Consider the following 14514-nt stretch of genomic DNA (forward strand, 5'->3'; position numbering starts at 1 on the left):
ACCCTCCCCATTGTCTATTACTCAGCCACCCATCCCTCCCACCCCCACCACTCCAGCAAACCTCAGTTTGTTTCCTGAGATTAAGAATTCCTCATATCAGTGAGGTCATATGATACATGTCTTTCTCTGATTGACTTATTCCGCTCAGCATAATACCCTCCAGTTTCATCCACATCTTTGCAAATGGCAAGATTTCATTCCTTTTGATGGCTGCATAATATTCCATTGTATATATATACCCCACATCTTAAAGCCATATTCTATACTTGTTAGTTTAGTAAGAATAGCCTGTAAAGTGAGCGAAGAAATAGATAAAAAAAAATACAAGAGAATATTTGTCTCAGGGAAGCCATGGAAAAAAGAGGAATTCAACAAAGAGTAACAAATATTGCTGACGTCAAATAAAAAGAGTTCATTGGATACAGAGCATAAATTCATTGGATGGAGACATACACATACCTGTTTTTAGACTAGATGGGTTTTCAAAGTTATGAGAGGGAAAAACAGGTTGATATGGGTTAAGAAGTGAGAAAATTGTGGCAATGAGAACAGAAACCATTTGTTTAGAAGTTTGTAAAGAGTAGTTAAAAAGGCTAAAAGATGGGGCATATCGACACCTTTAAAAATTTTTTTTTTTTTTTAATAGGAGAGACTTGAAAATATTTACAAACAACGGGAAAGAATTCTGCTTTTGGTTTGGCTGACTGCTCCTATCAGGCCAACCTTCCAGTAGATGACAATGATAAACACTGAACAAACTATAAGAAGCAGTTGCTGGGCAGAGAAGAAAAATAGCAGCAACTGGAAGGGAGTCAACCATTGGGATGTGGAGAGAGCACTGGCAGAGTTTCCTATTTTTTAGGGCTTTTACTAAGAGCAGGCCCTGGTCTACATTAAGATGGGTATCTAATACCTCATGGAAATCCTAGTTTTACTGATTGAAGAACTAGAAGACTAGGGTAACCACAACTGCTAGAAAGTTAATAGAGACAATCTCAGAAAAGAGAGAACAAGAGAGCCTGAGCCTGAGCCTGTGGCTAATGCCTGAATCATTCAGAACCTCTGGTACAATTCACAATTACTCAATATACCAAGAAGTAGGAAAACAGGACTTATTATAAAGAGAAAAGACAACCCACACAGACCAGCCTCTTAAGGATCCAGACTGTGAAATTCACAGAAAAGGAACTTGATGCATTGTATATAACCAGGCTCTAGGATGTAAAGGAAAATACATTTATAATGAATAAAAAGAGAAAATACCAGTAGTGAAATAGACATTGTTAATTTAAGAACAAAACAGAAATTCTAGAACTAAAATATACAGTATCTTAAAAAATGTACTGGATGGTCCTAATGGGAGAATCAGGATGACAAAGGAGCTGGAGAAATTATCCAATCTGAAAAACAAAGAGACAAAAATGTTTTAAAAAATGAAGACACAGGTATCTATGAGACAACAGCAACAAGTCAAATATATGTGTAATTGGATTCCTGGTAGGAGACATGTAAGAGAATGAGTTGGAAAAAACTTTTTCATAAATAAATGGCTGAAAATAATCCAAAATTTGGTGCAAAATATAAATTTACAGATTTAAGATCAATGAACCCTAAGGTGATTACAAAGATAACAACATCAGGCATATCATAGTTAGATGCTGAAATCCAAAGTTAAGAAAATAGTTAACTAAGGACATTATGTTAAGTGATATAAGCCAGTCACAAAAAGACAAATACTGTCCTATTCCACTTACATGAAGTACCTAAAGTAGTTAAATTCATAAAGACAGGTAGTAGAATAGTGGTTGTGAGGGGCTAAGAAAGGGGAATGAGGAGTTTTTTATGGGTACAGAGTTCCTGTTTTCCTAGATGAAAAACGTTCTGGAGATGGATGGTGGTGATGGTTGCAACAATGTAAAATGTACTAAACACCACTAAACTGTATTGTTAAAAATGGTTAAGATGGAAAATTTGATGTGTATTTTACCACAATTAAAAATAATAAAACAGGGGCGCCTGGGTGGCTCAGTTGTTGGGCGTCTGCCTTCAGCCCAGGTCATGATTCCAGGTCCTGGGATCAAGCCCCTCATCGGGCTCCCTGCTCGGCAGGAAGCCTGCTTCTCCCTCTCCCACTCCCACTGCTTGTATTCCCTCTCTTGCTGTGTCTCTCTCTGTCAAATAAATAAATAAAATCTTTAAAAAAAAAATAAAAATAAAAATAAATTTAAAAAATTTTTTAAAATAATAATAAAACAATTTTCAAAGGAAAAATCTTAAAAGCAGGCAAAGAAAACTGAAATTACACATATGAGGACAAGGACATACACACATATGTATGACCAAGGACTTATCACAAATAATGAAGGTCAAAAGGTACTTCCTTCAAACTTCCAGTTATAAAATGAGGAAGTGCTGGGGAGCTAATATACAGCATAATGAATATAGTTAACAATGTATTATATACTTGGAAATTGCTAAGAGAATAGATCTTAAATATTCTCACTACAAAAAAAAAAATGTGGTTGATGGATGGCTAACTAACCTTATTGTGGAAATCATTTAGCAATATATATGTGTATCAAGTCATCATATTATATACTTACAGTGTTATATGTCAGTTATATCTCAATAAACCTGGGGAGATAATCGAAGAAAATGTGAGGATGGAAGCAGAGTCAGAGAAAAATTTGAAGATGCTACACTGCTGGCTTTGAAGATAAAGGAAAAAGGAATGAGCCAAACAATTCAAACAACCTCTAAAATCTGAAAAGGCAAGGAAGTGATTCTCCCCTAGAACCTCCAGAAGGAACATAGCCCTGCAGACATCTTGATTTTACCCCACTGAAACCTATTTTGGACTTCTGAGCTCCGGAAATGAATGATAAGCTACTAAAATCATCACCGTCGGGGCGCCTGGGTGGCTCAGTTGGTTAAGCGACTGCCTTCGGCTCAGGTCATGATCCTGGAGTCCCTGGATCGAGTCCCGCATCGGGCTCCCTGCTCGGCAGGGAGCCTGCTTCTGCCTCTGACCCTCCCCCCTCTCATGTGCTCTGTCTCTCTCTCTCATTCTGTCTCAAATAAATAAATAAAATCTTTAAAAAAAAAAATCATCACCGTCATCAAATAGCAGAGCAACAACTTTCAACTGATAAAAGAAAAATCTGTCAATCTAGAATTTCACATCTAGTGAAAATGTCCTTCAAAAAACTAAGACAAAACAAACACTAAGAGAATCTGCCATTAGACCTACACTATAAAAAATGCTATAGAAAATTATTCTGGCTCAATGAAAAGCAAAACAGACTGAATCCTGGATATTAAGGGGGAAAAAGTTTCAGAAAAGGTAAATAGTAAATGTTAAAATCTATTTTTCCTCTTATTATCTTATTGTTTTTTGGGGGGAGCAGGGAGAGGCAGGTGGAGAGGGAGAGAGAGAATCTTAAGCAGGCCCCACGCCAGTGCTGAGCCCGACGCAGAACTCGATCTCACAACCCTGAGATCATGACCTGAGCCGAAATCAAGAGTTAGATGCTTAACTGACTGAGCCACCCAGGCACCCTGCTCTTAATTTTTTTTTAAAGTACCTGGAACTGTTTTTGTTTAAGCAAAAATAATTTTGTACTATAAGTTATATAAGGTTGTAGATGTAACATATGATAATTACAACATAAATCATAGATCACTTTGGAGAGAATTGACATCTTGATATTTGGAGTCCTCAAATCCAAGGCAAATTTCTCCATTTATATCATGTTATTTAATTTCTCTTAACAATTTATTTTTAATATACAGGTCTTAAGATCATTTATTAAATTTATTTCATATTATTTTGGGGGTTTTCTGATGTATTATAAATTGAATCAATTATTTAAACTTTATTTTCCAATAGTTTACTATTACTAAATTGATTTCCATACATTAACTTTATATCTTATGATCTTACTAAATTCACTCATTTGTCAAAGGAATTGTTATTTAGAATTTTTCTAGGAAAACAATCATTTTGTCCAATACAAAGAATTTTCTTTCATCCTTTTGTTTGCTTATTATGCCCATTATGTTATTTTTCTTCCCTTAATAAACTAGCTTATTAATGATATACATGCTAACAGGCTTGGGAGAAAATGTACTGATGTAACTTGCTTTGAAATGCAGCAAAAACGTAAGAGGACTGAACGATGGAGGGAGGGATAGATATATGACAAAGTAAATAGTTAAATTTCACTGTAAAATATTTTATGAATGCTCACTGTCAATTTTTTTCAGTTTTCTGTATGTTGGAAACTTTAATAATAAGATATTAGGAAAATCAAAATCAAAGCAAGGATCTACTTTTGAGTGGACTGAAAATACAAGAAAAAGAAAGGACAGATGTCAGGTTTTTAGAGACAGGCTAAAATTGATGAAGATTAGGCTTAAAAGGAGATGAGCAGCTTCTCTTTATATCTGAGAATATGAATACATATAGAATATATAGGATGCATACAGATGAACATATAGTAATATAGAATGCATATACATTTGGTGTTGTTAGCTGGCTGATAAGGAGATAAGTTTTGAAAGAGACACTGTGGAGACTTAATTAGAGAAATGTAAATTTGTTGGGCAGTATTGAAAGACTATTTCTTAGTTGGTGGCTTTGAATTTATTAGAGTGGAGCCTGTGCTCAGCTGCCTGGATCATTTTCTCACTTGCAAAACAGGATAACAACGCCTAGCTCTGAGACTGTTAGGAGAGTTAAATGAGAGGATGCCTATGAAGAATCTAGTACAGTGCCTCACACAAAGGTACTTTGTGTTATCCTGGAAAGGCTGTGTGGAGTTCTTTATGTGCCTACTAGTAGTCATTATTTTGCACAGCTGCTCTTCAGGAAGTTGCTGAAGTTTCTCATGCTGCTGTATTAAAGAGACAGTGATTTCAGCAGGCAATCAGCTAATCAATAGCTGCAACAGGCACCTAAGGTACCAAGCCACAAAGGTACCATATAGTGTTTATAACCAGCATTAGGCTGCAATTCAGACATGAGCTAAGGTTTATAGGGACCACTATCTTTGCAAAGCTACTGAGAGGAAAGTAATTTATTATAAGTCTTGCACACCACAATCAAATTGATAAACAGCATCTTGTGATAATGTTCCAATTTCCATAGGAATTATAAACAGGAAAGAAACCAGGGCAAATAGCTAGTGAAATCTAGCTCATCAATTTGAAAAATATGAAACGATTATGTTTTTCTTGAGAACTAGGTACAAGGAAAATTGCTGCCAAGAGTTGATTTTTTTACTTCTTAAGAACTGTGTTTCACAATTTGGAGTGCTATAATTTGGAAATAACACTTAAATTCCTATTACTCAGCTCTGGTATATCTGGATATAAAACAGAACTTTATAAAAACCACAGCAAGACTTTTTGTTGTGATGTATATTGCACAACTTCAAATTTTAGGAACAAAATTTTAATTTATATTATAAAAACATGAAAGGAGAGCAATATCAGCAGCATTGCAGCTTACGACCTCCCAACTTTTGTCACCCACCCACAACAAAACTTGGGCAGCCATGGGCAGAAGTGCCTTTGAGAAAGCTGTGGGGTTCAGCCACATAGGTCAAGGGACCCTAGAGGATTCACACATCTGTGCATAGAGTAATAGACAAATAGTCCGTGGTCCCAGTGTTGACCCTGCAGTGGCCTATAAACTGGCTCCAGGCCCTCTCCAATCAAACAGTCCCCTGGAGAACATTAACTTAAGACAATCACTTAAAGAGGAGAAAACCTTTGTGGAAGTCCAGGTTTCCAAAAAGTTCTAGCACTCCACTAGAGAAAAAAAAATACAAGTTTCAGTGCATTGTAGTGATAACAGTAAGTTTGACTTTATCCATCTCACTCCCTCCCCACAGCATCACAACTTTGGGCCAAAAGGACACCTTCCTTCACCATATTTGTCCCATGGGCAAAGAAGAGCATGTGAGTGAACACCTGGCTTCACCAGCTGTACTTGATGCTACCAAAGAGGCTCCTTTCTCTATTGTACAGAATCATGATCTACATGACTGGGGGGCAGGAAGAGACAAAGAGAGTTGCAAATATAACTACTGGATGATAGTAAGGGACTCAGATCCTACCTGCATCACAGATTCCATCAAAAAATCTGCCTGTGAGCTGCTGGGAATGGCTCACTTGTGGATCACCCCACCTGCCCCACAGAAACCCCCAGCACTCTGTGTACCTCATATACAAACCTCCCTATCCTGTGGCCACCTGTTTGTGCTCCCAATGGTGGCAGCTAGAGTGAACTTTGGAAGGGGATAGTGAATATGCACATAGTTGGCCAAATCTGCAGGCCAGGGAGAGACCATAAGTTTGAGCTTTAGCACCACCTTTGGGAAACAAAAGAGAAACTGTCAGCACTTGGCCTGCTAGATTGTAAGATGCAGAAAAGGCTTTAAAGCTTAAGAACTCTGCTATCCGAGGGGTGCAAGAAGTGACAGTTGGACCCAAAAGAGCTCTGGGATAGCTTCAGAATTTATATCATGGCAATCTATACCAAAAGCAGTTAGTGAAGCCCACAGGAGAAGACTGCTACTTCAGAAGTAAAGAAAGTAATGCAAAACTTCAAAGAACTTGAAAAATCAAGGTAACATGATTCCACCAAAGGATCACAATCACCTTCTGGTAACAAAACCTAAAGACAAATAGATCTGTGATTTACCCAATAAAGAATTTGGCAATCTAGAAAAAATGGATAAATTCCTAGAAACATACAATCTACCACGACTGAATCATGATTGAAAGGAAAAATCTGAACAGACCAATTACTAGTAAGGAGATTTAACTGGTAATTAAAAACCCTCAACAAATAAAAGTTTAGGACCAGAAGGCTTCACTGGTGAATTCCATCAAACATTCAAAGAATTAATACCAATATTTCTCAAACTCTTCCAAAAAATTAAAGATGAGGGAACTATTCCAAATTCATTTTATGAGGCAAGCATTACTCTGATTTCAAAACCAGATGAAGATACCACAAGAACAGAAAATTATAGGCCAATATCCCTAATGAGCATAGATGTAAAAATCCTCAATAAATTATTAGCAAAACAAATTTAAAGTGCATAAAAAGGATCATACATCATAATCAAGTAGCATTTATTCCAGGGATACAAGGATGTTACAAAATCTGCAAATCAGTCAATGTGATATATCACATTACTAAAATAAAGGATAAAAATCCTACAATAATCTCAATAGATTCAGAAAAAAAATATGACAAAATTCAACATCCATTTATGATTAAAAACTCTCAACAAAGAGGGTAGAGACGGAAAGTACTTCAACATAAGGGCCATATATGACAAACCCACAGCTAATGTCATACTCAACAGTAAAAAGCTGAAAACCTTTCCTCTAAGACCAGGAACAAGACAAGGATGCCCACTCTTGCCACTTCACAGTATTGGAAATCCTACCCAGAGCAATTAGGCAAGAAAAAAACAAAGAGCATCCAAACTGGAAAGAATAAAATAAAACTGTCATTGTCTGCCGATAACCTGATATATAGAGAGAGAGAATATCCTAAAGACTATCAAAAAAATGTTAAAACTAATTCAGGAAAGTTTCAGGATACAAAATCAATACACAAAAATCTGTTGCATTTCTATACACTAATAACAAACCAGAAAGAGAAATAAAGAAAATAATCCCTTTATAATTATATCAAAAAGAATAAAATAACCAGGAATAAATTTAACCAAGAGGTTAAAAACCTGTATATTGAAAACTACATTAATGAAAGAAATTGAAGAAGATAGAAATGCAAAAGATAATCCGTGCTTATGAATTTGAAGAATACTGTTAAAATGTCCATACTACCCAAAGAAACCTACAGATTCAATGCAATTGGTTATCAAAATTCCAGTGGCATTTTTCACAGAAATAAACAGTCCTAAAATTTGTATGGAACCACAAAACAATCCCAAACAGCTAAAGAAATCTTGAGAATGAAGAACAAAGCTAGAAGCATTGTGCTTCCTGGTTTCAAACTATATTACAAAGTTATAGTAAATAAAACAACATGGTATTGGCATAAAAACAGACACATAGATCAATGGAACCGAATAGAGAGCCCAGAAATAATCCCATGTGTATATGGTCAATTAATTTATGACAAAGGAGCCAAGACTATACAGTGGAGAAAGGACAGTCTCTTCAATAAATGGTGTTGTGAAAACTGGACAGCCACATGCAAAAATAATGAAATTCAACCTCTATCTTATACCACAAACAAAAATTAACTCAAAATGGATTAAAGATTTGAATGTAAGACCAGAAACCATAAATTAACTCCTAGAAAAAAATACAGGTAGTAACCTCCTTGACACAGATCTTGAGTTTGACACCAAAAGCAAAAGCAACAAAAGCAAGTAAGTGGATCTACATCAAACTAAAAAGCTTCTGCACAGCCATGGAAATCAATACAATGAAAAGGCAACCTACTGAATGGGAGAAAATATTTGCAGACCATATATCTGATAATATCCAATATCCAAAATATATACCCAAATACCTAAAAATAAAGAATTCATACAACTCAAGAGCAAAAATGAAAACAATCCAAATAAAAAATAAGATCTGAATAGACATTTTTCTAAAGCAGACAGATAGCTAATAGGTACACGAAAAGATGCTCAACATCATTACTCATCAGGAAAATGCCGACCAAACCAAATGAGCTATCACCTCACACCTGTGAGAATGGCTATTATCAAAAAGACAAGAAATAACAGTTTTGGTGAGGATACAGAGAAAGGAAACCCTTGCGCACTATCGGTGGGAATGTAAATTGGTACAGCCACCATGGAAAACAGTATGGAGATTGCTCAAAAAATTAAAAGAACTACCATATGATCCAGCAATCTCACTTGGGATATTGAAGAGATATATGCACTCCCATGTTCATTGTGGCATTATTCAGAATAGCCAAGACATGGAAGTAACCTAAGTGTCCCTCAACAGATGAATGGATAAAGATGTGATGTGATGTGATTCAATGGAATTATTATTCAGACATGAGAAAGAAGGAAATACTGCCATTGTGACAATATGGCTGGGCCTTGGGGGCATTATGCTAGTGAAAAAGACAAAGACACATATTGTATGACATCACTTGTATGGAATTTTAAAAGGCCAAACTCATATAAACAGATGGTAAAATTATAGTTATCAGGGGCTAAGAAGTGGGGAAATGAGAAGATATTGGTCAAAGAGTATAAACTTTAGGTTTTAAAATGAGTAAGTTCTGGGGATCTAATGTGCAGTATAGTGATTATAATTAATAATACTGTATCATATATTTGAAAGTTGCTGAGATCTTATGTTCTCACCATAAAAATGAAATGTAATTTCATAATGTGACAGAGGGGTTAGCTAAAGCTCTGGTGGTAATCATTTGGCAATTATGTTTATCATATCAACACACTGTACAAATTACAACTGACACAATGTTGTATCTCAATTACCTGGGGAAAAAAGTACATAAATCACAGAGTTTTAAAGAACTGTGTAAGATTCACACACAGAAATCAGGGCTTTCAGTTAAAATTCTTAATTCAAGACTTTCACTACATAAAAGAGTAACTGATCCTAGACTTGCCCTCCCATTGTAAACAACAAGAAAACTAGACAAAATATATATAGCAACTCTATAATGGATACTGGACAGCAGGCAGTGCAAGACTGTGATGCATAAGAAAAAAGAAACCAATGACATAAACTCTAAAATCACCTGCAGGTAGGAAGGGCAAATCCAGGCAGACAACTGTAGTAACAATGAGCTGGAGAAAAGAGCAGAATTCAGAGGATGAGGCGGCCGAATACACACAGCAGAGATCTGGAAAGAGTTATACAGAAAAAGCATACAAAAATCTGCATAAGGATTTCCTTGCATCCTTGGCTGATTACTAAGCCACATATGCATTGGGTGTGACTCCACAAAGCCAGACCAAAAGAAAAAAAAAAAAAACTACTGGGAAAAGATCTGTTGGAAACTATAAGCTGAAAAATTACCAGAGCTCACGCAGGGCTGGAAGACATTTGATTTCTGGTGATCCAGGATACAGATAACTCAGTGATTGCCAGGGCATTTAGTAGACCACCACAAAAATCATACCTCAGTTGTAAAGCTCAACTAGGGATAAAAACTACTCTAAAAAAGGTGAAAAACAAGCAGCAAAAGGGATCAAGCTGCTAATCAAATAACTGTTGCTAAAACAAAGTTCAAAACTGTTTAGGGGAGCCTGGGTGGCTTAATCGGTTGAGTGTCAGGCTCTTGGTTTTGGCTCAGGTTATGATCTCAGGGTCATGAGATCAAGTCCCACATACAATGAAAAGGCAACCTACTGAATGGGAGAAAATATCTGCAGACCATATATGGTCAGGTCATGATCTCAGGGTCATGAGATCGAGTCCCACATACGATGGAAAGGCAACCTACTGAATGGGAGAAAATATTTGCAGACCATATATCTGATAATATCCAATATCCAGTATCTGCATGGGATTCTCTCTCTCTCTCTCTCTCCCTCCACCCCACCCTCCATGCTTGCTTATGTGCTCTAATAAATAAATAAAATAAAAACTCTTTAGGGATGCCTGGGTGGTTCAGTTAAGTGTCTGCCTTCAACTCAGGTCATGATCCCAGGGTCCTGGGATGGAGCCCCATGTGGGGCTCTCTACTGAGCAGGGAGTTTGCTTCTCCCTCTGCCCCACCCCCCATTAGCGCTCTCTCTCTCTCTCTCAAATAAAATCATAAAAAAAAACTCTTTAAAGACAACTGAATTCAGATACTCAAAATGTAACATTACAATATAATATTCAAAATAGCCAGCATCCAGTAAAAATTCATGCACATACAAAAAGGCAGGATACCTGACCTATGATCAGGAAAAATTATCAGTCAACAGAAACAGATCTAGAAATGACTGATATGATGGAATTATCAAAGACTTCAAAAGGGTTATTAATATATTTAAGAATTTTTTTAAAAATCATGAACAGAATGAGAAATGTAAAATATAAAAAAGAACCAAATGAAACTTAACTTCCAAAGTGGAGAAATTCATTATTTAAAATGACAATTTCACCGCATGGTCTTAAAAGCATGTGCAAAAGATTAGTGAACTTGAAGGCAACAGAATCTATTGAAACTGAAGGACAGTGAGAAAAGGCCTGGAAAAAAAGAGATTCTATAGGACACTATCAGGAAGTCAGAGATATAAAACTAGAGTCTCAGAGGATAGGGAAGAAAAATATTTGAAGAAAACAGCTAAATTTTTCTAAACTTGATAAAATACATAAACCCACAACTCAAAGGATCACAACAAATATGAAGCAATATAAATAGGAAAATACGAAGAAAAATAGTGTCAAGACACATCTTAAAGATTTTATGAATTTATTAGAGAGAGAGAGAGAGCAAGCGGGGGAAGAGCAGAGGGAGAGACAAGCAGACTCTGCACTGAGCACTGAGCCCCATACAGGGCTCAATCTCACGACCCTGAGATCATGACCTGAGCCAAAATCAGGAGTCAGATGCTTGACTGACTGGCCCACCCAGGCACCCCTGACACATCTTAATCAACTTCTTAGCAGAAATAATTGAAGGTAGTAGAATGAAATATTTAAAGTGCTGTGGAAAAAAAAATAAAAGTAAAATCAACCAAGAATTCTATAAATGAAAAGATATATTCCAGATAAACAAAACTGAGAATTCATTGCTAGCAGACCTTAACTAAAAGAAATATGTCTACCATGCAAACACTCAGCAAAAGAAAGCTGGAGAGGCTATCTTAATAGCCAAGATGTCCATCGACAGATGAATGGATAAAGATGTGGTACACACACACACACACACACACACACGAATATCATGAAGCCATCAAAAGGAATGAAATCTTGCCATTTGCAACGACATGGATGGAACTGGAGGGTATTATGCTGAGCGAAATAAGTCAATCAGAGAAAGACATGTGTCATATGACCTCACTGATATGAGGAATTCTTAATCTCAGGAAACAAACTGAGGGTTGCTGGAGTGGTGGGGGGTGGGTGAGGTGATAGACATTGGGGAGGGTATGTGCTATGGTGAGCACTGTGAATTGTGTAAGACTGTTGAATCACAGACCCGTACCTCTAAAACAAGTAATACATTATATGTTAAAAAAATATATTAGATAAAGTAGATTTAGCACAAGAAGTATTATCAGAAATAAAGAGGCACATCTCATAATGACAAAGGTGTCAATTCATCAGCAAGACATAATAATCTTTAATATGTTTGCACCTAATAATGACTTTCAAAATGCATGAGGTAAAACCCAAAAGAACTGAATTAGACAAATCCATAATTATGGCTGGAGATTTCAATATTCCTTTCAGTAAATGATAGAAAATTAACAAGAATAAAGATGACCTGAAAACGTATCTGGAAAAAACTTATTTGGAAACTAACACATTTCCAAGTAATAATTCACTCAAAGAAAAAAAGCACAGGTGAAATTAAAAAATAATTTAAACTAATGGAAATGAAAACACAAATATCAAAGTTTGTAGAGGAAGCTACATCAGTATGCAGGGTGAAATTTTTAATTTTAAATGATATTAAAAAATTGGTCTAAAATCAATGATCTAAATTTCCATATTAAGATTCTGGAAAAATAAGAGCAAACTAAATCAAAAGTAGGAGGATGGGATTAATAAAGATAAAAAGGTAATCAATAAAATATAAAACTGTACAGAAAATCAATGAGACCAATTTTATAGGAACAACCAGAATTCTCATATTTTGTTCGTAGGAATGTAAAATGGTACAACCTCATTGGGAAGCTTGTTTGGCAACTTTTGTGTTTTTTTGGTTTTATTATGTTCAGTTAGCCACTGTATAGTACATGATTAGTTTTGTAGTGTTTAGTGATTCATTAGTTAAGTGTAACACCCAGTGCTCATCACAGCACGTGCCCTCCTCAGTACCCATCACCCCGTTACCCCCTCCCCCCACCCTCCTCCCCTCTGAAACCCCAGATTGTTTCTTGGGGTCCATAGTCATCTCCCTCTCTGATTTCTCCCCCCTTGGATTTCCTTCCCTTCCCCTATGGTCCTCCATGTTATTGCTTATGTTCCACATATGAGTGAAACCATACGATAATTGTCTTTCTCTGCTTGACCTACTTCACTTAACATAATCCCCTCCAGTTCCATGCATGTGGATGCAAATGGTGGGTATTCATCCTTTCTGATGGCTGAGTAATATTCCATTGTGTATATGTACCACATCTTTATCCATTCATCTGTTGAAGGGCATCTCAGCTCCATCCAGTTTGGCTATTATGGACATTGCTGCTATGAACATTGGGGTGCATGTGCCTTCTTTTCACTACGTCTGTATCTTTGGGGCAAATACCTAGTAGTGCAATTGCTGGGCTGTCAGGTAGCTCTATTCTTAACATCTTGAAGAACTTCCATACTGTTTTCCAGAGTGGCTGTACCAGCTTGCATTCCCACCAGTTTGGCAACTTCTTAAAAGTTAAACTTACACCTATCCTATGTCCAGTCATTCTATTCCTACATATTTACTTAAGTCCAGAAAAAGACTTATACAACAATATTCAGAGCAAATTTGTTTATAATAATCAAAACCTGGACACCCAAAGGTCCATCAATAAGTAAACAGGTTTAAAACATATACGAACTGGTCAATAAAAATTAAAATTAGTGAAACATTAAGTTTCAAAAATATAGAGGAATCTCAATTATATTTCTGAGACAATGAAGCCTGACAAAAGGACGATACACTATTTGACTCTACATTCTTGAACAGGCAAAACTAACTTATGACAGCAAACAGATCAGCGGTCACTTGGGACAGGGTAGGGGTGGACTGACCATAAAGGAATGTGTAAGAAACTTTTTAGGGTGATGAAATCTGTATCCTGATTGGGATGGTGGCTACTCTGAATATGTTTGTCAAAAATCAGACTTTAAATAGGCATGTTTTATTATATAAAATTATATGTCATTTCTCTAAATCTCAGCCTCTTTATTTTTATAGAACAATACCTCCTAACGATGTAAGTTTATAGTAATACATAGAAAGTTCCCAGTGCAATGCCTAACATATGTAAGCATTGCATTCTCCATTAATTCACCACCTGAACATTTCCTGTTTATAAGGAGCTCTCAAGCTTGCCACACAATTATGATAGCCACGGTTAGAAAGTTGTTCCTTACCTCCAATTGTCTCTCTTTAATCTATGCCCATTGATCCTAAGTATACATTCTCTAAAGCAGTGGTTCTCAAACTTAAGCATACATCAGAATTCCCTGAAGAAGTGGTACAACACAAAGACTGCTGAGGCCCATTCCCATAGTTGCTGATTCAGTAGATGTGGAATGAAATTTGAGAGTTTGTGTTTCTTAGTTCCCAAGTGATGCTGGTGCTGGTCCAGGGATTCTACTCTGAGA

The 14514-nt window shown here is 36.3% G+C and overlaps 1 protein-coding gene across 1 annotated transcript in view; it reads right to left on the reverse strand.

The window, feature by feature from the left end:
* Positions 1-1202: 1202 nt before the first annotated feature.
* RFC3 (replication factor C subunit 3) overlaps positions 1203-14514 on the reverse strand; it is a 33935-nt gene continuing 20623 nt past the window's right edge. Inside the window, exon 9 of the mRNA XM_054506302.2 lies at positions 1203-1400. Within this exon, the coding sequence (XP_054362277.1) occupies positions 1392-1400 (9 nt within the window). The 3' untranslated portion in view covers positions 1203-1391. The remainder of the gene's footprint in view (positions 1401-14514) is intronic.

This window comes from Mirounga angustirostris, unplaced genomic scaffold (genome assembly GCF_029215605.1).
Source record: "Mirounga angustirostris isolate CCGP_5_RB_7025 unplaced genomic scaffold, mMirAng1.0.hap1 SCAF_3, whole genome shotgun sequence".
In the NCBI taxonomy this organism is placed as follows: domain Eukaryota; kingdom Metazoa; phylum Chordata; class Mammalia; order Carnivora; family Phocidae; genus Mirounga; species Mirounga angustirostris.